General features: G+C 38.9%; 1 protein-coding gene across 2 annotated transcripts; it reads right to left on the bottom strand.

Moving 5' to 3' along the window:
- Window positions 1–122: 122 nt before the first annotated feature.
- Window positions 123–24,583, bottom strand: pmm2 (phosphomannomutase 2). 2 transcript variants are annotated; one of them, XM_072559593.1, is made up of 8 exons: window positions 24,455–24,583; window positions 23,891–24,002; window positions 18,853–18,929; window positions 14,372–14,463; window positions 12,288–12,387; window positions 6,552–6,627; window positions 5,426–5,541; window positions 123–3,482 (listed from the first exon to the last, which is right to left on the bottom strand). In XM_072559593.1, exons 1-8 carry the CDS (start codon window positions 24,539–24,541, stop codon window positions 3,378–3,380), a joined length of 765 nt encoding a protein of 254 aa, XP_072415694.1. In that variant the 5' UTR covers window positions 24,542–24,583; the 3' UTR covers window positions 123–3,377. The 2 variants fall into 2 exon arrangements, with proteins under 2 accessions (XP_072415694.1, XP_072415696.1); XM_072559595.1 differs by having other exon boundaries at window positions 5,443–5,541.
- Window positions 24,584–25,728: the final 1,145 nt, after the last annotated feature.

The following is a 25,728-nucleotide window of genomic DNA, read 5'->3' as shown; positions in this document are numbered from 1 at the left end:
TTTGAATCACTAAGAAAACACCAGGACTTAAATTATGAAATGTTATAGATATTGACATTACTTTTTGAACAACATACCCTTTTCAGGCACCAATAATAGTTGATGGTAGTAAGGCAAGATAGTTAAAGATCAAAATTATATTTGGAGAATGATCATTTCCGTACCTGGATAGGTAATTTTACATCAGATCATCAAACTGAGTAAACAAAACAAAGCTCTTCAGAATTTATGTCTCCTTGAAGATTTTACATTTACATAAGTATGAGAAATATTTGTTTGCCAAAGACAATATATTTAACATATTGGTATGGGTATTACAGAGCCCAAATGCCCACAGCCCTAATAAAGGCAAATTGAGAATGCCATTCTTTATACATCATAATTTTAACTTTAAAAATAATTTATACAGTACCACCATATTAAAATGTCTTGAGTTCTTTAACCACTAATTATCCACTTAGTAGTAAAAGATGCTATCCAGTGATGTTTCTTTAAGATGTAAACTTTCTTAAATAGATCTGTTTCAGAATTTCAAGTTAATTTTTCACCTTTTTGCTCTGAATAGGTTTAAATAAAGGACATCTGTGTCTTGAGTATTCTGCAGCTAAGCTTCCAGTTTAAAAGGCTTTCTTGGCTGTTACATCCATTTTGATTAACTTCACTTTCTGTTTCTGATACCAATTTCTCTTTATTGAGTAACTTCAACCTTCATATACTGCTTCCTTTCTAAATGTTTCCAATTTCCTTTACCAACAGGCTAAAGCCCTCTGAGCCTTTTCCTCGCTGTAGTCTGTTGAAACAAGGAGGGACTTGAAAGGCAGCCATGATAGGTGTGTGCACACTAAACCCCAGATTCTAATTAATGGACAGTGAATTGTACAGGCTTAACCACATGTATGGAAACTTTTAAAAAAATTTTAAACTGCAGGCATTTCAAAGAGAAAATGGAATCCAAAGGGAAAAAATGTGTATCATTTACTCACATGCAAAACTAGTACTAAATCAGAATTGTACATAAAAAATTACATCTGGTTCAACTTATCCATTACAAATATAACTTGAAGCAAAGTGAGAAATTTGTCATTTTATTAGTTCTACATTTAACTTCTCAAATGTAACTGATATCTGAATTCATTCATTCATTCCTTTGTTTTTTTTACTGGAAAAATACTATCAATCAGTCGCCCCTTATTAGTACACAGTTTTCAAATATTTATTTTTCAAAATGCACGTTTTGAAGTCAATGGAACTAATTGGCAAGATTGAAAGAACAAATCTACATATTTTAGAACATTTAAATGAAGGCAACAGAACCAGACAGGTATGTTTTTGAGTACTGCATTGATCTTTCTTATTTCAAATGTACGATTGAACATGCTAATATCATGAAAACAAATTAGAGGAAATTGTGATCTTAGGGATCTGAATGCTTTATCTTTCTTTGCAGTGTTAAATTAGTAAGTAACTATTTTGGTCACTCAAACATTTCATTTAGAAACATAGGCACAGGACCATGTATTAGAGTCCAAGCCATCAACAGGTTAAACAGAGTCACAGAAGATGAAAAGATGTCTGATAACAACAAACTCAATGTAACACGGAGTAGATCTGTCCTTGAACAGGTTTTCAAAAAGATGTGACTATAGCCAGCTTTTTCTAAATTAACTTTGATCGCAGCTTTATTGATTTGAAAGGTATAATAGGCTTTGCAGTGAACAGAATCACATCAGAATGCACAAAAACCTTTGATCATGTCCAATTATGATAAAGAAATTTCAACCAAGATGTAAAATGGAATGCTGTAGGATGTCAAAATTATTAAAATGTTAGAAAAGACAGCACATTTCACTAGATGCTTTTTAAAAAAAAGTCTTTCATTCAGTTCAAGTTTTGTCATTCCTGCTTTTTTCGAATTAATGAACACAAAAGCTACAACCATTTAAAATTATTTGCCCACAATCCGATAAATATCTACGATTAAAAAGATTTGTACGGTATCTATCTTAATAGATATGGCTAGAGGTAGGAAAGTTAGGTTATTGTACCATGTTCTTATGTCTCTCTATTATATAGATTATGAGAAACATTGGTCCTGGTACTAACTCTGGAATCCATATTGTCCACCTTCTTGAAATCTAAAAGGCAATTGCTCATCACTATTCAAACAGGTTCAATTCAGGCATTCAAGAGGGTATGGGACTGTTTTGGGATAGTGTGATGCAATGATATGAGGAATAGGCTAGAAAGTAGAGCTGGTGCAAGGCACAATGGGTCAAATAGCCTTCGCCTGCACATGAATAATTCCGTAAATATGATTAACAGCTACCCTTAGATGGAAATGTAATGATTTCCAAATAGGGAAATTTATTAATTCAAAGATAGAGCATTATGGCTTCCCAAAAATCTAATAATCATGAATCATCATTGTGGAAAATTGCAGTTATAATTAAAAATGAAGATTACACACCAACAGATGGTTCTGTAGATGGGCTATGAACATTATTCTAAAATCAGAACCTGTGATATAATTAGCAAAATCTCTGCAGGGTTGCTACTGTTAGTTCAATTATATCTTACTACATCCTTGTAAATCTCAGTGACCAGCACAATTGGGAAAATGCAGAGTATAGGTCCTTGACCGAATTAAAAGTTGAGCAATAAAATAAAGCCCCATATGAATGTACAATTGTTAAGTATCTATTAGAGCTTCTTTATTTGTAATTTAGCTAACCAGATGATATCAACTTGAAAAAAGGAATACCACCTTTCTAGAGTACTGTTTGTCAATTGCCTTATTTTTATGTACACTAAATGCTAAATTATTTTCCTGAATATTGTACATTGAGGTAAGTAGTTCCAATACAAACAAATGCAGAGAAACTCAGCAGATCAGGCAGCAACTGTGAAAAGAGAAACAAGTCAGTCCAGTGTGACTTGTTTACTTCAGACTTGAAGTCAGTTCTGAAGAAAGTCCTACTGGACTCGCAACACTTTCATTTTCCACAGAAACTGCCAGAGCTGCTAGAGTTTCTCCAACATTCTCTATTTGTTTCAGATTTCCAGTATTTGCAGAATCATTGTAACAATATCTTTAGACTCCATTCAGTCAGAAAAATCTACTGGTTATTCTGAGATTTAATCTTTACTTGTACTTTGAGATGACACTCAGAACCCACCCAACAGTTATTCAGTATTACACCATTAAAAAAAAATTAAAAAGTTGCATTTGTACTAAAAGAAAAGTTTTCAGCATTTCTGCTGAGTGCTCTGGAAAAAAATAAGATTTAATCAAAAGGAAAAAATATTCAAACATAATTCTTCAACTAGATGATGTGAACTTGGAAAAAAGTCCACAACGGTGTTGGAATGCTGATCGCTCAGTGGAAAAACAATCCATCACAGATTCTCCTGGTGTCCTCTGGGGATGTCACAGAATGGCCTATAGTTCTTGGATCATTGAAGATTTCATAATCATTCCCACCCTACAAAAAAAGATTTAATTTGTTTAGAAAAGAAATAATTTATTGTTAAAACAATTCCAGTCATGGTTGGCTGGTGATATTTTACAGTGGGTTCCTGGGCTATTTATAAGAACTGCAGGAAATTTACAAAAGACAAGAATAAATGTTTAATGTGGGATTTCCTCTTCTTCCTCCCCCCGCCCCCCCACCCATTCTCTCACGTTCGTGGGTTGGATGCTGAAGTTGAGTTTACAGGTCTGAGATGACCTGGTTATATTTAGGTGAAAATGTGTTGCTGGAAAAGCGCAGCAGGTCAGGCAGCATCCATCGAGCAGGAGAAATGACATTTCCGGCACGAGCCCTTCTTCAGGAATCCAGCAAAGTCAAGTTTTGAAATTTCAGCCTAAAAATGTGATATTACTGCACCTACTTTACACAAATCATATCCTCCAACATTGTGCACCCATAATGAAACATCCTACCTGCCATATTGATACAAGTATCATTAGAGGCTTTGGAACTCACCACTAAATAGCCTTAAGCCCTTTCTGCATATGTAAATAAAGGGCCCATTGCTTTTGAATTAAAAGAATTTTAAGAGCAAAACGCTTAAAGGAAACTCTACTAGCAACTTATTAAAATGTCTGAAAAACATGGATGATGAGTTTCAAAGGTGGAGCCACAATGAACAGACCAGTGCTTTCCAGCTCCACATTAAAACATGACTGCTACTGTTTTTTTCAATCATCCTGCTCAACTTGCAGCAGGTATGAAGTTCGCAGGTGTGATATAAACATGGCCTTCATCTCAACTGGTATTGAGCCTCTAGCCAACCTTTTCCAGCACAGAGATTCACCCATGTTAATACTTGAGTTGAGCAAATTGGCAGTAGTGGCACCTCCAGATAATATGGGTAGTTTAACAGTACACACATCAATGAAATTGTTCATCCTTCCTTCAATCCCCAGGAGGGCCCAGCGGTCTGAAGGGGTGATGTCTTTGCAAATTTTTATAGTGATGTGCTGCTAATCCTGCATATTAAATGTGATGAAAATATTGATAAATGCAGCAAACTTCAAGTCAGCAGTAATCCTTTTTTACTTGCTGAAGTGTACGTGCTGAACAAGTTCAGTCCCTTATCCAAATCTCTACTGCAATCAATATGCAATTGAGCTGGCCAAAGATAAGTGCGTGTAGATCATCTCTAAAGGTTCTTAACAGGGGTCGAATGCACTAAAAAATTATTTATTTTTATGAGGTGAATCTATGGCAGTCAATGAAACATCCAAACCATTTAAAGGTTTCCAATACACTATTGCAATGAAATTGAAATATTTGTTAAACAATATGTTAAAAGTACTTTGTACCAGCTGCCCTCCCTTTTGTTCTGTGACCATGGCTGCTGCTATATTTCATTTACACTATAGTACTCTACTTTGAGATGAGCAATAAATGCTGTCCAGCCAGCAAAAATGAATAAAAAAAAACTTGAGAGAAAGGAGTGTCACTTTAACTTCAAGAATATCAATTTTTGGTGGCTCTTGCTTTCTTACGTATGGAGTAGATATTCACAGGGTTGGAAGATCTATTCCCCCCCCCCACATGCTGTAGAGTTATTTGGTCCTAATTGGTCTTTGCCTGGAAATCAGAAGATAGGAGTGCTCTTCCCAGCTGCCAGACCTGTGTCCTCCAGTCCTACAAAAAGTAAAAGTACTTGCTTCTCCTTGAAGCAGAGCTCGTCTTCCCTGGAAAACCCAGATGTTCAACACTAAAACCTAGAAAAACAGGTTCAATCAAGCTACTGACCTTATCAAAATGTTTAAATGATCGCTCACCTCCCAACAGTTGATTCATTATCAAGTCCCTTGCCCTACTGTCATAAGTAAATATGGAAATATTCAGATTCTGACAAGCATTTCATCCCCAACCCCTCATTTGTACCCCAACCTTCCCTACGTATGTACCGGTGAGGTTTTATCACCAAAGAAATGGATGGTCTCGTAGTTGTCACTCTCCAGGATTCCCAGACAGTATCGCTTATCCCACCCATTTGGAAATACATCAAAACTGATCTGTCCACCTAAAAAAGGAGAGATGAAAACATTAGAAATTAGTTACACATTTCCACCTGACAAAGCTAATCCTGAAACCCCAGTATCTTAGAAATAAAAACAAAAAATGTATGGAATGCTGACCTTTAAATCAATTCCAAACATTGCTGCCAGGTATAGTTTAAAGTATGATGAAAACATAAATAACAAATGCAGCAAACTTTTAAAGTCAGCGACATTCCTTTCTCACTTGCTGATCAAGTTCAGTTGCTTATCCAATCTCTACTACAATGGTTATGCAAATGAGTTAATGTAGACCTGCATCTCATAAGGTTCTATATATAGAACCAATTGGAATTTCTTCAAAGGCTTTTCCAACCAGACAGATGGATAAATTGGATTTGAAACTCTTTTGAAGTTATGATGGAGTCCAGAGACAATTCCTAATTACTTGCTTAATACTGCAGTGAAGCTGATGTCGTTGTGTAAACAGGATTGAAGTGAGTACATATCTTATCGACCCGAATGTTAAAACTCTAGTATCTGGTGTTTTGAGACAAAAAGCACAACCGAAATTTCATCTGGAGGTTAGGTTACAAAACTCATTTGTAGACGAATTACAACAGAGTGCATAAATGTATTTCATAAAAGTACATTAAATTACATTAATCCAGTCCAAACTAATTTTTTAACTGGGATTATTTTCATTACTTCTGGAACATGGCACAAAGTTCTGTTATGTAAAAGCAAACTGGTCTTCAATAATACATCTGCCCACATTGCTGTTGCTATCTAGATAGTGAAAAGATCATTGATGTCGAACTGATAGATATAAACCTCAAAACATATTGAACTGCAGTGAGATCTTCAATTTTGTTGAACATACAAAATGAATAACTGAAAATAAAATTCTGTAAAAGAATCAACAGAATTTTCAATTTTTCTTATAACAGCTTTTCTGAAAATACAAACATTTTGCATTACTGCACCCCCCCCCCCAACTGCACAACCATGCTAATAGAAAAAGAATTGAAATTACCTATAGAAAAAGTGAGGCCCTTTCCTGCAAATTCTCTTTGTAAATCGGCCACAAACTTTTCTCTGATCATCATCTCCTGTTGCAAAACAAGGCACAATTGTTGCTAGTTTCGAAATGCACTCAGTAAGAAACATTTAATTGGATCAAAAGTTTTCCATAGTTGTCAGTAAACTGGATCAAAATATGGGTTTGGTGTCAGTTGCACTGACAGCTTTGGAGATTTTTTTCACTTCAAAATTTGGTCCACTTGATAAATTCAAACTTGACATTTATCATTCAATGAAATTAAATGGATATTCAATTTGCTCATCTGCAGATATTTCTTTGCAGTTCAGAGGGTTGTGTGTGGGCTCTTGCCCAGGTTTCATCTGCCATTTTCCTTTAGTTTTTCTTTTCTGTGGCTAGTTAGTTGGCAGCAGCAGCGAGAGCTGGCCATTGTGGAGTGGCAGCAGTTTCCCAGTGATTGGGATTGAACAGTGGAGACACTGCAGGTCTTGGTGATTGGAGGTGGTGGCAGCAGCAAGATGACCCTCCCTGCATTTGGGGTCGAGGTGGCCTGTCCTGGCAGTAGAGCCAGGGACTCCTGGCTATAGCAAGCCAAGTGGGCACTCCTGGCCCTGGCAACGTGGTGGCAACAGCAGGCAGTATTTCAGGAGTGTGAACTCCTGGCACTGAGGCAGTGGAACCAGGTACTGCTGGTTTTCGGTGAGGAGGAGGTGGCATTGGGGCCGGGGACTCCTGCGTATTGGTGAAGTGGTGGTAGCGGCAGAAGTGGAGCCACAGGCTCCTGGTTGCAGGGCGAATTTGGGTTCAGCAATGGGACTCTGTGGCGGTGTCAGTGAGATGGGTCCAGCAGCAAAGAGATGGCATCTAAAGACTGGTGACTCCTACTTGTGGGTCCGGTGCAGGCTCTCTTTGGAGAAGGGGCAGAGGCACCGGTGTCACTGGTAATCCGGCTCAGGATTCATGGTGGAGGTGGCAGAATGAAGATGGACTCTTTCAGTTATATCTTGTTACTTAAAGTACTCAGATTGCACCAGATGTGGTGACAATTGAAGCTTTTCTCTATTTTAATGTATTATTCACTAAAATGCAAATGACAACAAATCATTCAATTCAATATAAAGCATTCACTCTCCATTTAGAAATGGGCACACATAATGAGCACTAACTTGAAAGAATAATCTGTTAAAACATCATTAAAGCTCATACAACTAGAAAATTCCACATCAACTTTATTTCTGTTCTTCAGAAAAGTCTGTGCAGCAAAATGGAATCTGTAAGTGGCTGCAGTTTTTAATTCAGATATAACTCTTTTAGGTTATTCTTGGAATTTGATTTAAAACATTATGTTCATTGAGAGAAGAGAGAGTCTTGTAGGAGCTACACACTTGTCGATCCACAAATGGTGACAAGCAGTTGACATGGTGCAAGTTCTCACCAAGAAGTTCACAATCCAGTGGTCAGAGCTTTGAAGGAACTGCTAAGAAAGAAAAATGTGCTGTCTCTCATAAGAGCATGAGCAACAGCAAAAAAAAACATACACAAACTCACAATTTGAGTACAGTACAACACAGATGTGGGAATGGCTAGTCACTGTAGACTGTTACAAACGTAAAAACGACGAGCAAACTTAAAGGAAATAAATGTTAGGAAATGATCATGACCTATACATTAGTGTCTTTAATAAAGCTGTTTGAAAGTCAGATTTCCAATCCTGCCAAAAGCTGGCAGTGAATTTGTAAACAGCATTACAAATGTGCATGGTTTATTTGTCTTGATTGAAAATAAAGATCTGATTGTTGTTACTGATCTAACTTGCCAATGCTTGCTTTTGCGTACATCAGTTTTCTATTGCTTGAATGAGGTAATGCTTCTTCAAATGTGTTTGTCTGGTGACATGCACATTTGTATTCAAAACTATCAGTACTTACATCACTTTCTGAAGGCTATCCCCTCTAATATGTATTTTCAAAAAAACATTAAAATGTCCACTTTGTTTTGTCAGTAGAAGCACAGTGATTGATAAAAATGTTTGCTTGTTTCTATCAAGAAATACTCCATCTCAAAGTAATACATTGGCCTGGATCTTCTGAGAAGTGACAATCAATGTTGGATTGGCTCACCGTTCGAACATTCCCCGACATGACATTTCCACATTTCTTCCAGGACCTTCGGAGGCTGGCTTTTCCAAAAACAGAGTGTGGCCCCCCCTCAGAGCTTCAGCACAGTGCAGTGGAATCTGGGTTGAGAGGACACACCCACTTTTACAGCTGCAGTTGCTGTGTGGCAAGTTTATTGACTCAATTTGAATGTTAGTGGATGATTGAACTGTTGGGGGCTGAGGTAGAGAGTAAAGTAGGTAAGTGGCAGTTGGGTGAGGCAGTAGTCAGGTCAAGGGTACATGAGTGATTGGGGGCCAGTCCAGCAAAAGGTAGAGTGTACATTCACCCAAATGAACTAGAGTGTATAATGGGGAATGTATTATGGGGACTGTTGCTTAAATTTGGTTCAGAATGAGGGATTTAAAAATGATAAAGGATTTAATAGAGGGATCCAGAACTAAAACTATTTTCTAAAGAAGGAATCCAGAAGAAACAGCTTATAAATTAAGCTTGTTTAAGAATTAAATCAGGAATTTTGTTCTACATAAATGATAGTAGGGATCTGGAAGTGAAGGACTTTGTATGCTGGGTCATATGCTCAGCAAGGACTGGCTGAACCGAAGGATCTGTTTTCCTACTGTATGAACCTATATGACTCTTTTTGTTAGGCATAACATGAAGGGATAAAGAGATATGAATCAAAAGGTGGGAAAAATCAAGCTGAGGCACAAGTTAGTCAAATGAATAGCAGAATATGTTCAAGTGGTTAAATAGCTATTCCTGTTGCATTGCAGTTTGCTATGTGCTGGGTCCACCACTTTTTGTCATTTGTATAACTGATTTAGATGTGAACATGAGGTGGTATGACTAGTAACTTTGCAGATGACACTAAAATTGGAGGTGTAGTGGACAGCGAAGAAGAGTACCTCAGAGTTACAACTGGATCTTGATGACACTGGCCAATGGGCTGAGAATGGCAGATGGAGATTTGTTAAGTGTGAGGTGCTGCATTTTGGAAATGCAAATCAGAACAGGACTTATACATTTAATGATAAGGTCCTAGGGAGTGTTGCTGAACAAATAGACCTTGGAGTGCAGGTTCATAGTTCCTTGGAAGTGGAGTCACAGGTAGATAGGATAGTGAAGGCGGCATTTGGTATGCTTTCCTTTACTGGTCAGAGCATTAAGCATAGGCGTTGGGAGGTCATGTTGCAGCTGTACAGGATATTGGTTAGGCCACTATTGGAAAACTGCATGCAATTCTAGTCTCCCTGCTATTGGATGTTGTCAAACTTGGAAAGGATTCACAAGGATGTTGCCAGGTTTGGAAGGTTTGAGGTGTAGGGAGACGGTTGTATAGATTGGGGCTGTTTTCCCAGGAGAGTCAGAGGCTCAGGGTGACCATATAGGGGTTTATAAAATCATGAGGGGCATGGATACGGTGAACAGGTAAGGTCTTTCCCCCAAAGTGGGAGAGTTCAAAACTAGAGGGTGAGATGGGAGAGATATAAGAGACACCTCAGGGGCAACATTTTCATGCAGAGCGTGTATGAAATGAGCTGCCAGAGGAAGTGGTGGAGGCTGATACCTTTTCAATGTTGTAATTGTATCTGGCTGGGTATATGAATAGGAAGGGTTTAAGAGGGATATGGACGAAATGCTGGCAAATGGGACTAGATTTATTTAGGATATCTGGTCATTGTGGACGAGTTGGACCAAAGGGTCTGTTTCTATGCTGTATATATATCAATGACTCTTACGTGGACAAATATACCGTTAACTTTACAGATCAGCAACTTCAGGATAGCAAATTATAGAAAAAGTACATTAACCAGACCAGAGAGTATAAAGGTCCAGTTACTGCAAGCTCCTGAAACATCAAGAGAAATGCTTCTTCACAAAAAAAAACGTGAAATATTTAGCTAAAATGTTCCAATCCAAGTTTGGACCAGGGGAAAAAAACCATAGATTATCATTGCTTGCTGCAATGCTTGGGCACCAATATTACCGAGACACAAGAAATCGTACGTTGCTGTTTAAGGCTGATAATACTGTACTGCTCTGGTATTCAACTGCAGCGGATGCTTTAAGAAACTTAGTAATAACAGGAACGGCTGAAAGCACATTTAATCCTTTACTGAAACAGTGCAGACTTTCATTGTCCTGTTCTACAGCACCACCATGTGGCAATGACTAGATACTGTATGATAATGTTACATTTTCATTGCGATGAGGAGGATTTTTGGCTGGCACAAAATTACAAGGAAGACAAATCATAGCTTTTGAATGTTGTTCTTCTGGTCCTAGAGCTAAAATATCACCTGTTCCAGAGGTAAGTCGGAATTAAAAGTGTATCTAATTCTCTGACATTCATCTATTCTTAGAAACAGTTCCAGGCTGAATGTCTCCCTTACCCTGCATGACCAGAAATGAATGCATCATCCAGGGGTCATCTGATCAAACATGATACAGTTGGAACATGATTGGTCTCTCCTTTACTAGCAATATAGTTCTACATTCTATTGGCTTTGTTGCTTGATGTGCCACATTGATTGGCCATATGAGCATTGGACCTTGCTCGCGGCACGGTGGCACAGTGGTTAGCACTGCTGCCTCACAGCGCCAGAGACCTGGGTTCAATTTCCACCTCAGGCGACTGACTGTGTGGAGTTTGCGCGTTCTCCCCGTGTCTGCGTGGGTTTCCTCCGGGTGCTCCGGTTTCCTCCCACGGTCCAAAGATGTGCAGGTCAGGTGAATTGGCCATGCTAAATTGCCCATAGTGTTAGGTAAGGGGTAAATGTAGGGGTATGGGTGGGTTGTGCTTCGGCGGGGCAGTGTGGACTTGTTGGGCCGAAGGGCCTGTTTCCACACTGTAAGTAATCTAATCTAATCTAAGTAATCTAATCTAATCAATTTATCCTTGGGTGTTTGGACAGCATTAAATTGAATACTTGTCTTCAACTGTTTACAGTACATGGATGTATCCATTTTGGATTTTAATTATGGGATGATTAACATTTTTTGAACAAATTATTTTATACCTAGTGAGTTTTTTTTATATATTTCAAATATATCTTCTCATTTGGTAATTTGGAAGTTGTTAAAAGTATAATAAACTAAAGGTGGTGATTCCCATTGAATACTTTAAGCCCAGAGGTTTGCAGGAAGGTTTCAAAGGGTCCAACTTGCCAAACAAGCAAAACAAAATTAAAGTGAAGATCTTCCATTTCTAAGCATACTGCATCTGTTAACCAGAGTCCTCTTCAGTGGAATTGGATGAAAAGGAGCCCACAATAAAAAAAATATCAAATTAACATTTGGGAGCCAAACCTGCAGGTCTTGTTTTGTACATGGGGGCAAGTTAAAATCATGGGAATAAACAATAAAGACTAAAATTGTAAGTTAAATCCAGATATTCAACAGCATTGTATTCACTTCATGCTTAATAGCATTGTATCCAATAAACACTTTTTTTCACCATACCGGCAAAAAGAAACCCTGCAGTTTTAAACCAGTATTTCAATCTGAAATTATTTTAATTTGCTAAAGATTAACAGGCTGTCCTCAAGTCGCTTTTCTACATCTTCATTTAAATTATTGAAGAATTAAGCATTGTTTCCAATGAACCCACCTTATCAAGTTCGAAGAATTCAATACGTTCTTCTTGGCTGCAATTTCTCCCAATTGGACTGATGTTCAGCATTCCATTTCGGAATTCAATAAATGTGCCTCTGTGAAAGAAATGTAGCATCATTAAGTCACTAATCACCAGTAGTGTTTAAATTATTGAAATTTTTTAATTGCATAGCACATCAAAATATTGTATTACAGATTATCAATTCATTGGCCAGGAGGGACTTAAACACTTCGAAAACTCCTAAGATTAATATATTGAATACATTTTAAAAAAGATTTGTAATCTATCCAGGAAACGTAATCTTAAAAGTTGGTCTGTTCCAAAATTATTCAATCAAAGAACTTAAAAAAGGAGAACTACATCCAAAACAGCACTGAAATAAAAAGCAAAAATGAACATCTATCTGTGGCATGGTGTCAGAATAGGTTAGAGACAAGAGGGAGTGTGTTCAGGCTCTTTGGGCACTGGGTAAAACTTAATTATATTAAAGAGAAAGCCAAAAGGAGGGTGATTAGTTGTGAGAGAAGATCGAACTAATATCATACTGGATTGGGTAAAGGAAAAGACTTGGTTGCTTGGAACAAAAGTTATGCATAATTTGAAGTTTAAATGGCTAAATAGTTATATAGAACATGATAATAAAAATGGGTCAGGATTTAAAGATGGGCTGAATTAAGTGTCCAATAAGTGAAGCCAAACTAAAGTTTACCAAGACTCAAAATCAGAGAACTGGACTCATTAAAATAGAAAATCATGGCATTACAATAATTACAGAATCCTATTTATTGCTCAGTCAGGATTAGCAATGGAATACTCCAGGTTATAAAATATTCAGCAAGGAAATAGGACCATTCCGACATGAACTAGAACATAAAGAATATATAAAAAATGATTCCATAAGTACTCATTTGGACTGAACTGAGAAATTGTGAGGACATAGTCACATTAAATACATTATATATTGCCAGTGAAGAAATAAAAGATATTATTTATAGACAAGTTAGATAAAGATGTATTTAAAGTGTACAATTTATGGGGCTTTTAATTATTCCATTATAGGGAGGTTGGAAAAGGAAGGAACATTTTTCAGTATTTGTGCCTGTCTTCTCAGTTAGTATATTGATCCTTTAACAAGGGAAAGAAGGCACTACTTGTGTTGTTTCCAGATAATGAAGTAGAGTTAACAGGTAACCAAAGTTAACAGAGCATCTAAATCAGTGGTTACAATATACATTTGCTCAGAAAATTCTAGGATAAGAATTATAACAGTATAATTTATAATGTTCAACAGTAACAATTCACAGTAAACATTTGTAAAATGACTGTGGATCAGAAAATGGGATATTTAAATAAGATGGAAAGGGAGAGGAAAGAGATATAATTAAATATATTCCAGTAAGGGATAAAAGTGAATGTTTTGAAAGTTGAGATTCTCTGGATGCATAAAGACGAGATTGAATTTCAAACTTAAAATTTAACACTTAAATGGAGAAAATCTCCAGAAGAAGAGATTAGAAAAACTAATATGAAGGAAGGTAAATTAGCACTTAATGGGCGATAAAATCATTAATGCTAAGCACATCAGGCAATAAACAAAGATGCGATGTGAGCAAGAGATTATGGTGACAAGCTTGTAATTGAAAGGGAGGGATTGCCAGAAATAATAAATAAGTGCAATCACTCAGAGTATGATGTCATACAGTACAAATGAAGTTAGTCAAAATTAAATAACATAAATTTCATATTTATGTCTGAGGATTCAGGGATAATCCTAGTCTTCCAAACATGTTAGGGATAAAAGAACTGGAAATTGTCAAATATAACATACTTAAAGATAATGAGACAGAATAATGTGGAACATAGAGACCAATAACAGTTGTAATGAGGCCCAGTTTTTACTCCTATTTCCATTATGTTCTGATTATTACTTTTCTTTAATTCATTAGAATTCATTTGAATACATTGTCAACAAAGTTAATAATAAAAATGTAAGAATTCATGTAGAATGGTTGAATTAATGTTGCTACAAGAAGACAATGCAAACTAGAGAGAAAAAGGTTATTCTAGGTAAAACTTACCTTTTTTTAGGCAGCTTAATCTTGGCCATATAATTTAGACAGTAATTGATCAGGTCTTGCAGAATTTCCTCACCAACATAGCTCTGGATGGTCTAAAAATCATGACATATAAAAACAAAAGTACTAGTGAAGTATATTTTATTTCATAGAAAAACAATGGGTTGGGTTCAAAGTACCTGGGTGGGTCAAGGCCTGATAGTGCCTGGAGGAAACCCACACAGACACGGGGAGAATGTGCAAACACCAGGCAGTCATCCTGGGTCCCTGGCACTGTGAGATAGCAGTGCTCACCACTGAGCCATTATACTACCCTGTTTAAAGTATTTAAAAAGACATTGCAAACATGGGATTTGATGTAGTCTGGAGTTGAGAGCACAACTGAAGGAATTGGCAGAATGGGGTTTGGACACATCTGACTTTAGTGATGCCTGTTTGTGAAGCTGGAAGTTGTTAAATGGCCCACTTAAGGTCCCAGAGAGATACACTCGCTCACTGACCGGTGGAGAAAATCTAGTGAACCATGAAATACATTGTTGACAACTGCCCATGAATTCAATGCTGAAAGCCAGTTAATGATATATGTAAGGCAGAAAAGTGATACATATCAGCATGTAGTTGAAAGTGTCTCCTGAACTCCCTCATTCTGCCTTCTCAAACCTAGTCCAGCATATCATTCATCCTTTCTCACATCCCCAACTATCCATTCAACGTTATCCTTATCCAATGTCACAATCCTTCCTCATTACCATTCTTGACAATGTTTCCCATCCATTTATCTGTCAACAAATGACATTACTCTGATTCATGGGCCTTTTCTCTTATCGTAGAAGGAACATTTACAGGAGGTAAAGAGCAAAGGTGGCTTTCCATCAATCCCTCAACTAAACTGCTGGGAAGGCCAGACATTAATGGAGCCTCAGCATACTTAGCAACAGCAATAGAGGCTTCCATGGTAACACAATTAAATTGAAGGCAGCCACATGGCAAAGAACACTCACTCATGTTGACTTGACATCAACAGCCAATAACCATGTGAATAATGATTACCTAAAACATTCTTACCCTGACAGTTTTACTTCACGCTTATAATCTCCAACAGGCCTAGTACGCATTTCCAGCATTTGTTTCTACAAATCTTATGTGAGATCCTAGATCTACCAAGCTATTGTTGTGCCAACGGAGGAAGCTTACCCTCTGCCTTCAGACCTACGAGGTGGTTATTACCTCTTACAAGTTATGCCTTTCAAATTTCCTCTCTTCTACGGAGCTGCACTTTTACGAGTGTCAGGCTGTTGCTCCTCCTGCTGTTAGAGTTGCTAATCTTGATTCTCATTTGAGGTGCAGAGTAACACCACATAAGCCAAACTCTGATGCTGATCTAATGGATCTGCAAAGATGTCCATGGAAATCGCCAAAATCAACAAAGTTCTCCCTCAGCACAAGTATTGTGAGGAAAGCCTTTGATACAATCATGCAAAAGAGCATGCGAGGATTCAGGATTTGGTATATTTCCCGGATATTTGTTCCAAATCATAGAATCTATACTGTGTGGGAGCACATCAGGTTCACACCAACCTTCCAAACAGTATCTCACCCAGAAACACTCCCCTACCCTATCCCTGTAACCCTGCATTTCCCATGGCTAATCCACCTAACCTAGACTTCCAGGATAACATGGAAGTGCTTTACCTGTGGTTGTATTTTAACTTGTTTTCAATGGCAAGTTCTGGAAAACCCTTGGCATTTGAGTAAAATTGCAGAAGCCTTTTAATATTGCTGGAATTGACCTGTTGGCATACTGTAATCGACTTCCCACCTCTTCCAAGGACATTGCTTGTAGATAGCCTAATGTGTTGCAGTTCAAATTGCAAGTCAGCAGGTGGGGATGGCTTCTTCATATGCTGTCAATTTCAACGGTTTTAATCGGTCATTCATGGCTGCAAATTAGAATTCAACTCAATAGTTCCATATGAAATTTTTAAAAAGATTTGACTCCTGGTAAGCAGGTCCCTGATAATAGCAGTTTTAAACACAGTACAACAGTGTAATAGATATATCTACCATTACAATTTACTGTTTTTAAAGTTATCAGTGCATCATGTAAACAATAGGTATACAAATTGTCTCCTAATTTGACTCCCATTCAGTTAAAATAAAACTCTTTAGGTTGCCCAGCAGAGTAAAATTTCTGTTGTCAGCACACACAGCTGGGGATAGGTCATGCTGACAAAACAAAGAAATGCCAGTTAAAGGGTTTCTTGAGAGCCCTGTATTCACCACTTGATTAATTTCTCTGGCCTTTTAAAGGAGATGTCCAGCAAAGGTCAAAAACTTCCAAAAAGTGAAGGTTAAAGTAAATTGCTCTGTAAAATTCCCTGGCATTAAACAGCAGGGTTCTGCCCATGCAAGTCAGAAACAATCCAGATTCTCTTGAATCCGAAGGATATTTCACAGATGTTGTTCAACCAATATTTCTCCATTTCACAGTTTTGTGATCTGAACTAAAACCGGCTTGACATCCTCTGATCCTGAGAAGTCCATAATGTGTTCATTAGAGCTCAGTAATCTTGCTCCAAACAGAATATCCTCCTTTCACTGGCTTCTTAGCCAATCGGAAGAAGCTGATGTTCTTGGATGGCAGGCTGTGTCAGCGCAGACTCACCCCTGACCATTAATGAACAGGGGTTCAAAAGAGAACCTGTGTTAGCTTCAGTTGTCAGGAATGTTTTTACTTCGCAGGGGAAACTGTGGTTATGCACTTTGGTAGGAAGTATAGAGACATAGAATATTTTACAATAGGGAAAAGCTTTGGAAATCTGAAGCACAAAAGGTCCTAACTGCCTAGTTTAGGATTCTGTTAAGGTTTATATACTGGTTCAGTTGGAAGTTAGGATGGCAAATGCAGTGTAGCATCATCTCAAAACGGCTAGGACACAAGAGCAAGAGATGAACTGTGGAGGTTGTATAAGGTTCTGATTCGACCACATTTGGAATATTGTGAGCAGTTTGGGGTCCAATATCTAAGGAAAGATGTGCTGGCATGGAGAAGTTCCAGAGAAGGTTTACAAGAATGACCCCAGGGATGAAGGGCTTGTCATGAGGAATAGTTGAGCACTCTGGGTCTATGTCAGTAGAATTCAGAAGGATGAGAGGGGAGTCTGATCGAAACTTACAGAATACTGAGAGGCCTTGATAGAGTGGAAGAGGAGAAAATGCTTCCACTAGTTGGAGAGATAAGGACACGACAGGACAGCCTCGGAGTGAAGGGACGGCCCTTTAATACTGAGAAGAAGAAGAATTTCTTCAGCCAAAGGGTGATGAATCTGTGGAACTCATTGCCGCAGAGGCTATAGAGGCCAAGTAATTGAGTACCTTTAAGACAGAGATGGATAAGTTATTGATTTGTAAAGGGGACCAAGGGTTACATAGAGAAGGCAGGAGAATGTTGCTGAGAAACCTACAGCCACGACTGAATGGAGGAGTGGACTTGATGGGCCGAATGGTCTAATTCTGCTCCTCTATCTTATGGACTTACGTGAATCAAGTAGTGAATAAGGAACACCCAAGAAACCTCTCTGAATGACATTTAAAGTGCTTGCTTAGAGCCCAGGATCACTGCCTTTAACCACTTCAATCTGATTCTAATTTAGTTATAGAGTTAAATAACAGCATTCTTCAGAGGAATCCAAATAAGTTTTGCACAACTCATGTAAGCTATGTTTTAGAATTTGAGGAGCACTGGTTTTTGTTAAAAAGCCACAGCAGTCAGAGCCCAGAAATTCTCATCCCTGACAATTCCAGATAGTACCATGTGAGATAGCTCAACTTTTGTTTTACAATGATGATTTGTATCAGAGATTATAAAATTAGTGACAAAGATGAAAATTAGAAAACAGATTTTACATCATTATTGTATACTTTTGTTACAATCTAATATATGGTGAATTTTAGATTTTAATTCACACTAGCAATTTTTTGCTGTTTTTATTTCATTTATGCGGAACCTGATATGAACAATAAATGCTGGCCAACCGGCGACACCCATGTTCCAATAATGAATAAAACAAAAGTAAGAGAATGAGACCAATAAAATTTGATCAGCAAAAATAATATTGGCATTCAAGAATGAGAGAGATTAAGTGGTCTAATTAAAATAGGACAAATGTTGAAAGTTTCATAACTGAGTTTGCAAAAGAAAATTATTAGTTCAATTTCCAGCTGATCAGTAATGCTGAGTGCATAAATTGCTGCTGCATATTTTCGGCTGAAAGCTTTGTACACACATTTTCAAGTGCTGTGTCAGTGTGAAAGATTAAACAAGCTCCTTTTACATTTCTGTATTTGAGAAAGGAGGATCAGAATAAGCCAGTTCAACAAATCAAAAATAAGTATCTCCTGGGGATAAGCATATATTAATAATAAAAAGGACATTATTTCGCCTTAAACACATGCAGGTGAATTTCAGTATTGAGAAAACGTACTTGTTTCGCAAAAAACTTGCCAGCTTTATATGCAACTAAGCCATTTTCAGCGAATACGTAATCGACTTTGCAAACAACTGAAAGGAAAATAGAACAGATGTTTTAGAATAACAACCGAGCCATTCATTTTTCTGAGGCCATAACGCAACAAGTCTCTGTACAGACGACCAATTAAATGGCATAGTTTGCATCAGTTGTTGATTCAACTCTGAACAGCATACCACCTATTGACCAGTGACTTAAAGATGAAATACAAAAAAAAATTAGACCAGTCACTAAATATGTTGCATTAAAAAATATCTTGTAACATACAACTGCAAATTAAATCACGTTATGTTCAATATAATTGAGCCTTGTAAAGTTGGCAGTTTTCCAGCACCACTCTAATCTAGACTCAGGTTTACAAAGATGCGTGGAAGATCAAGCAATTGTCCAAAGACACACACAAACATTTCCATGCCATGGTCACTAGCAAGTAATGAGATATAGGAAATGATTGACAATCCTGCTTCCTGAGTCAAGGGGAAATAAAACCAATTACACCATTAACTGCATAACAGCAACAAAATATTGATTGCACATATTAAAAAAACGTTTGGCTGCATATACTTACCTAGGAATGTAAATTGTATAAACTGTGGAGATATCCTGTTGAGTGCCAGTAGCATAAACGAGGTTGGGTATGACAAAGGCGGCAATCTATCGACGTTTGATTTGACAGCCTGCCTTTCTATTCTAGTTTTTCCAAGATTTAGAAACTAGGTTGTTTAATGTTCAAACAGATCAGCTCCAGGGGGAAAAAAGCTGATTTCTAGAGAGATCTTGTGATACAGTGATAGTGTTCCTACAATGGGGCCAGGAGTCCTAGGAGCAATTCCCACTTCCTCAAGAGTTATGTAACAACAACTCTGAACTGGTGAATTTGAAAATATAAAAAAAGACCCAAGTTCTCAGTGGAGACAGTGGCATAGCAGTCATGTTACTGGACTTGTAATGCAGAGCCTCAAGCTAAGGCTCTGGGGACTTGAGGTGCTTTTCCACCATGGCAAATGGTGAAATCTAAATTCAATTAAAAATCTGAAAAGCCAGCCTAATGGCAACCATGTAACCATATTGACTGTCATAATACCTACCTGATTCACTAATATCCTTCTAAATAATTTACTTAATTAACGAGACAAGTGATTTGGTGTTAAGAGGGGAGTTCTTCAAAATTTTAAAATAAGCCAAATTCTTCACCAATGTCCTCAAAGCATTTAGAGGAAGGTGGGCACCTCAGAGGTTGGAATGCATTAATTTAATCCTCTCCCTCTCTTCCTACCTTTCCCTATTTTTGTTATTGCTGCACTGCCAAAAAAATGTTAGAAAGGTAAAATTAATGGCTGTTTATTTAATTGCACATTTATTTTATTCTGAAAACAATGCCACAAATAGAGCTTGATGAATATGATCTTCAGACTGTTAGAGAATCAGAGCTGGGAGCTAAACATTCTGGGATATGTGACTTTTTCAAAGGATAGCCAGGGAGGAAAAGGTGGTGAATTGGGTAGACTGAGCAAGTAATTCAAAAACATACAATAAAAGCTTCTTTAAAGATAAACAAAGAAGGAAGGGAGAAGCCAAAGTGATCATATGTCCCTCAGATAACAAGGCTGGGGAAATAATAATGAGAAACCAGGAACTAGGAGAAGATCTCGGTTAGCAAAAATACTAAATGACTAAGGGGAAAAAGGTGGAGAGGAAATAAATACAAAATGTAATAGCTACAGAAAATGTACTAGGGAACCTAATGGGGCTATAGGCCAATAGTCCTAATAGGTTACATCTCGTTAAAGGAAGTAGCTGCAGATGTAGTGGGTGCACTGGTAGTAATCTTCAAGGAATCCTTAGATTCCAGAAAAGTTCCAGGGGATTGGAAAATTACCAATGTGACACTCTTATTCAGAAAGGGAGGAAACAAAAACAGAATTATATGCAAATAAGCTTCTTCTGTCATTGATAAACCTTTAAAGTCTGTTGTAAAAGATATAACAGCAGAGCATTTAGAAATAAGTAACATAATCAAGTAGAGCCAGCATGGCTTCATGAAGCGGAAACTATACCTGACAAATTTATTTGAATTATTTGAAGAGATACCAAGCAGAATAGACAAAGGGGAACCAGTAGACATAATACATTTAGATTTCCAAGAGGGCTTTGATGTTGCTTAATAAGAGCCAATGGGTTGGGCAAAGTAAATTAACATGGACAAAGGATTGGCTAATTAATAGAAGTGGGATTAAAAGAAACATTTTCAGGTTGCCAGATTATAACTAGCAGAGTGTCACATGGATCAGTGCTGGGGCAATCAAAGCTCATTGGCACGTAATTATCTGTTTTTGTCTCCTCCCTTTCTGAATAAGGGTGTCAAGGTAGTTTTCCAATTCCCTGGAACTTTTCTGGAATATAGAGATTAATGACTTGGATGAAGGAAGTAAATGTATTAATTATATATGACAAAAATAGGTAGGAAGGCAAATAGTGAGAATGACACAGAATCTACAGGGAGGGGTAGACAGGTAAAATGAGTGGGAAAAATTGGCATGTGGAAGATAATTTGGGAAAATGTACAGTTAAGCACTTGAACAGGAATAGACAACTTGAATATTAGTTAAATGGAGAAGGACTGCAGAAATTTGCAGCATAGAAACTGCAACCACACAAGTTCAGCAGGGAACAGGGAGGCAAATAGAATGTTGGTCCTTAATTCAAATGGAATGGAGTATATAAACAGGGCAATCTTGCTAAAAGAATACAAGGCACCAGCTAGACCACACCTAGAATCCTATGAACAATTTTGATCCTCTTTTCTATAAAAGATAGACCAGCAGAGGAGGCAGCCCAGAGAAGGTTCATGAGAATGATCTCAGGCATGGAAGGAACTTCTTGTGAGGCGGGGTTAAGCCTGGAGAAACTCAGGAGAATGAGAGACCACCTCAATGAAACATACAAGATTCTTTGGAATTTCACAGAGTAGATGCAGAGATTTGTTTCCCCATAAGGCAGAGTATATGATCAGAGGGCACAATTGGGCCGAATGGCCTGCTTCCATACTGTAGGGGTTCTATGATTCCAAAAGTGGATACACATTTAAGTCACATGAGGAGGAATTTCTTCTCCCAGAGGGTAGTGAATATGTGGAATTCTTTGCTGAAGGCTGTACATGCTCAGTTGTTATCAGTTGTATATCCAAGCATAGATACAAGAGCTATGGGGAAGCTATGGGGAATTGGAGCTGAGGAGTATCAGATCTCCCATTGAATGGCAAAGTAGATGGCTGAACGGCCTACTTCTCCTCCAATATCTTATTGTCCTGTAACTTCTATTTCTGTTCAAGTTTCGCTGATCGAATCACAATTTTGGTTGGCTAACTGGGCACCCCTAAAGCTTCAGCTTCTCTGTATCTGAAGGTAAACTTCAAAGTTGGAACAGGAGGGAATGGGTTTTTCTCTTGGTATTAACCTCCTGACTTGGTGCATCATGTCAAGACCAATGAGTCTATATTTGATATCTTTAATGAGATATTTCAAGTGCGGACTCAGTTACCAAGACTATAACAAAGAGTAACTACTAATTATTGTATATGTTTCTTTATCTTTGAATTAGTTGTTTATGAGATCCATAATGTGTGTTATTAGGAACCATCACTTAGTGAGTTCACAATACTGGACTAAAATTATGTAAGCTTTGTTCCTCTAAAATCCACAACAAAGCGGCACATGGCCTCTGGGGGAAGAATGTCTCAGGTGACTTGGGACTGAATCATCTATTTTATCCTCAATGTATTTCACTTCGAGCCAAAATTAATTTAAATATTGATAAGTAGAGAATGCCCACGTTGAACAGCGGCTTAAAGATAAAGGGTAGTCTTTTTAAGACATGGATGAGGATGGCTGTCAGCAATGTTCCCTCAAAGCCGATAGCCGACTGATGTACCAACGTATTTGGAGGTCTGCACAGTGGCAGGAGAAATTAGAGGAAACACAAGATGCTAGTCTTTGGAATTCTATTCCCCAAACAGCCATGGAGGCTGAATATATTAGAGAAATTGGGATTAATAATGGAATTCAGGGTAACGGGAATAGGCAAGAAGGTTGCTTTGAGGTCGCAGCAACAACATCAACCACCTTATCAAATGGCAGAGTAGGCTTAGGCTGAATAGCCTTCTCTTTCTTATTATCACATTCATATTGTAACCTCTGAAAGGTAAATTCAGATAAAACAGAACCTTTGATAAGCAGAATGCAGTTTGAGGCAGATAGCCTATGGGTGGCACGGTGGCACAGTGGCTAGCACTGCTGCCTCACAGTGCCAGAGACCCAGGTTCAATTCCCACCTCGGGCGACTGACTGTGTGGAGTTTGCACGTTCTCCCAGTGTCTGCGTGGGTTTCCTCCGGGTGCTCTGGTTTCCTCCCACAGTCCAAAGATGTGCAGGTCAGGTGGATTGGCCATGCTAAATTGCCCGTAGTGTTAGGTAAGGGGTAGATGTAGGGGTATGGGTGGGTTGCGCTTCGGTGGGGCAGTGTGGACTTGTTGGGCCGAAAGGCCTGTTTCCACACTGTAAGTAATCTAATCTAATCTAATAGCACAAATTGGGCCCTGACCAATTGGAAACTTCATGCTGAATAATTACAGCATAAGGTTATTGCTGTGTCCGTCTGCCAGGGTGTTTTCACTTGTAACTGGAGTGTGCCTCCAAAAAGTCCTATTTACTGATTAGTACACTAAACCCAGCTGCCGGAATTGCCACGTCGTCTTTGCTATTCTGATTCGCTATATCAGCACACTGCTTTCACCATCATTTAGGGGGAACCAACTTTCTGTTTTGCACAGGGCAGAGAGATTTCTTTTCAAAATCGAATGGCATAGATAGGTCACAGGCGTTTAGGGTTAGTAACAAGTTCAAAAGGCGATCGCCTTTTTATCTGGAGCAAGGTGTACAAAATCTAGCGCCGGACTCCTCCTCGCCCATGGTCTTGTTCAAAAGCAAAGACTCACCATCAGCTCCGAGCTGTTCCTTGATTTTATCGAAATCAGAACCACCCACAACTCCAATTTTCACCTTTTCCCTTAAACGTTGTATATATTCATCCATCTCCGGAGTGATTTTCTAAAGGTGACATTAGGGGAAGGAAACAGCAGGGTGTAAATAAATGAAAGATGCTGCATAAAAAGGCCATAATTCCCGAACTAAATACATATCCATCGTATAGACACGTATTTTAAATGACAAGCTCTCTGAAACAAGGCTTTAAACAAATGCGCCTCAAAACATCCACCGGAGGTTAGACAGGGCATTTAATTCATTTTCAAAAGTTTTGCTTAAAGTTCAATTCTTTTCATTAGTTTTTTATTTCTAAAGAGGGATTTTATTTATTAGACAATACCTGTGGTTTTATTAAAGATAAAGCATCAATTATGAGGAACTCAAAACGAATGGATCTAATCCCGGTCACAGACCAGCCCCGGGATCCCCCCTCTCCCCCCCGGTCACAAACCTGTTGGGGGATTATTATCACCACTGGCCGAAGACACCGCACCCTGTGCAGTCTGAGGCCCTACCTGCCGGGGTTTCGTGAGGGTCCCATCTACATCAAAGAGGCACAGGGCCCTGCCACTTCCATCACCGCCCCTCTCCGCCGCTGCCATCTTTGCTGCTCGTTTACCCACCGGAAAGGCTCAGTGCGTAGGCGCCATCAAGCTGAGTCCTGGGAGTTGTAGTCTCTGACGGTGAGCTGGGCGGGACATCGCCGAGACACTGAACTACAAATCCCGGCATGCACTGTGTTTGAGGCGTTACCGAAGAAGTGGGACATGAGTGGCCGTTATGGCGTCGCTGGGGCTGGATCGGTGACGGCGCCGGCCGGAGTGTCCGATCCCGGGTCGGTGACGGCGCCGGCCGGAGTGTCCGATCCCGGGTCGGTGACGGCGCCGGCCGGAGTGTCCGATCCCGGGTCGGTGACGGCGCTGGCCGGAGTGTCCGATCCCGGGTCGCTGTCGGCTGTAACACGATGTTGCGGTTTCCCACGAGCGGTGTTTGTAGGCCGCTGTGGCCGAGCCGGGTAAGTGCTCTCTCTCTCCCCCTCCGTGTGTGTGTGTGTCCCTGCTCCTGCCTCATTGAGGCTCAGGCGGGAACCGCAGAGTGTGAACCAGCCCTGCCTGCGGGAGTCCGGTCAGACCGTGGCGCCTCTACCTTTTGAGTTTCTCCAGCATTATTCTCCGTTTTATTCCAGCGTTTAACTCGCCGTTGTGTCTCTACCAGAACTTAAAAATGTGTTGCTGGAAAAGCGCAGCAGGTCAGGCAGCATTTTAAAACTCTGGTCTCCAGCATCTGCAGTCCTCACTTTCTCCTAGTTGATTTTAGGAGATCCTACTGCGAATCCTCTTGCAAGGATGCCTTCCTTGAAGAAGCGCTCCTCCCCTGCTGCGCTTTTCCAGCAACACATTTTCAGCTCTGATCTCCAGCATCTGCAGTCCTCACTCTCTCTTCCAGATGTGCCCATCGTAAATTAATTCTGCTAAAACAAACAAAAATACACCTTTCAGCATTTTCCGTTTTTTTGTTAACTTTGTAGCTAATAGTAATATAAATTATTTCAATATTTCTAATGGTTATCTACTCTATCCCCTACATTACAGTACATTGATTAAAGGGGAGATATATTTCATCGAACCTAAAAACTTGATTATTGAGGCATTAATGTTGTGACTTGTCTAATGACAGTTTCCCAGAGGTTTAACATCTTACAGATGTTCCTACAATGCGGAAAGAGGCCATTCGACCTATCGAGTCTGCACTGACTCTCTGGCCAGCACCCCATCCCTGTAACACCACA

Source organism: Chiloscyllium punctatum, chromosome 40, assembly GCF_047496795.1.
Source record: "Chiloscyllium punctatum isolate Juve2018m chromosome 40, sChiPun1.3, whole genome shotgun sequence".
Taxonomy (NCBI): Eukaryota; Metazoa; Chordata; class Chondrichthyes; order Orectolobiformes; family Hemiscylliidae; genus Chiloscyllium; species Chiloscyllium punctatum.
Note: the sequence above shows the minus strand (reverse complement) of the source record. Positions and strands in the feature narration are given on the sequence as shown.

Excerpts from the sequence above, each read along its gene's own strand:
- pmm2 (XM_072559593.1), bottom strand. The coding sequence starts at position 24,541 with ATGGCAGCGGCGGAGAGGGGCGGTGATGGAAGTGGCAGGGCCCTGTGC. Across the intron at positions 14,464-18,852 it reads GCAAGTTTTTTGCGAAACAA|ACCATCCAGAGCTATGTTGG; the intron begins GTACGTTTTCTC and ends CATGATTTTTAG. Across the intron at positions 12,388-14,371 it reads ATTAAGCTGCCTAAAAAAAG|AGGCACATTTATTGAATTCC; the intron begins GTAAGTTTTACC and ends TTTCTTTCACAG.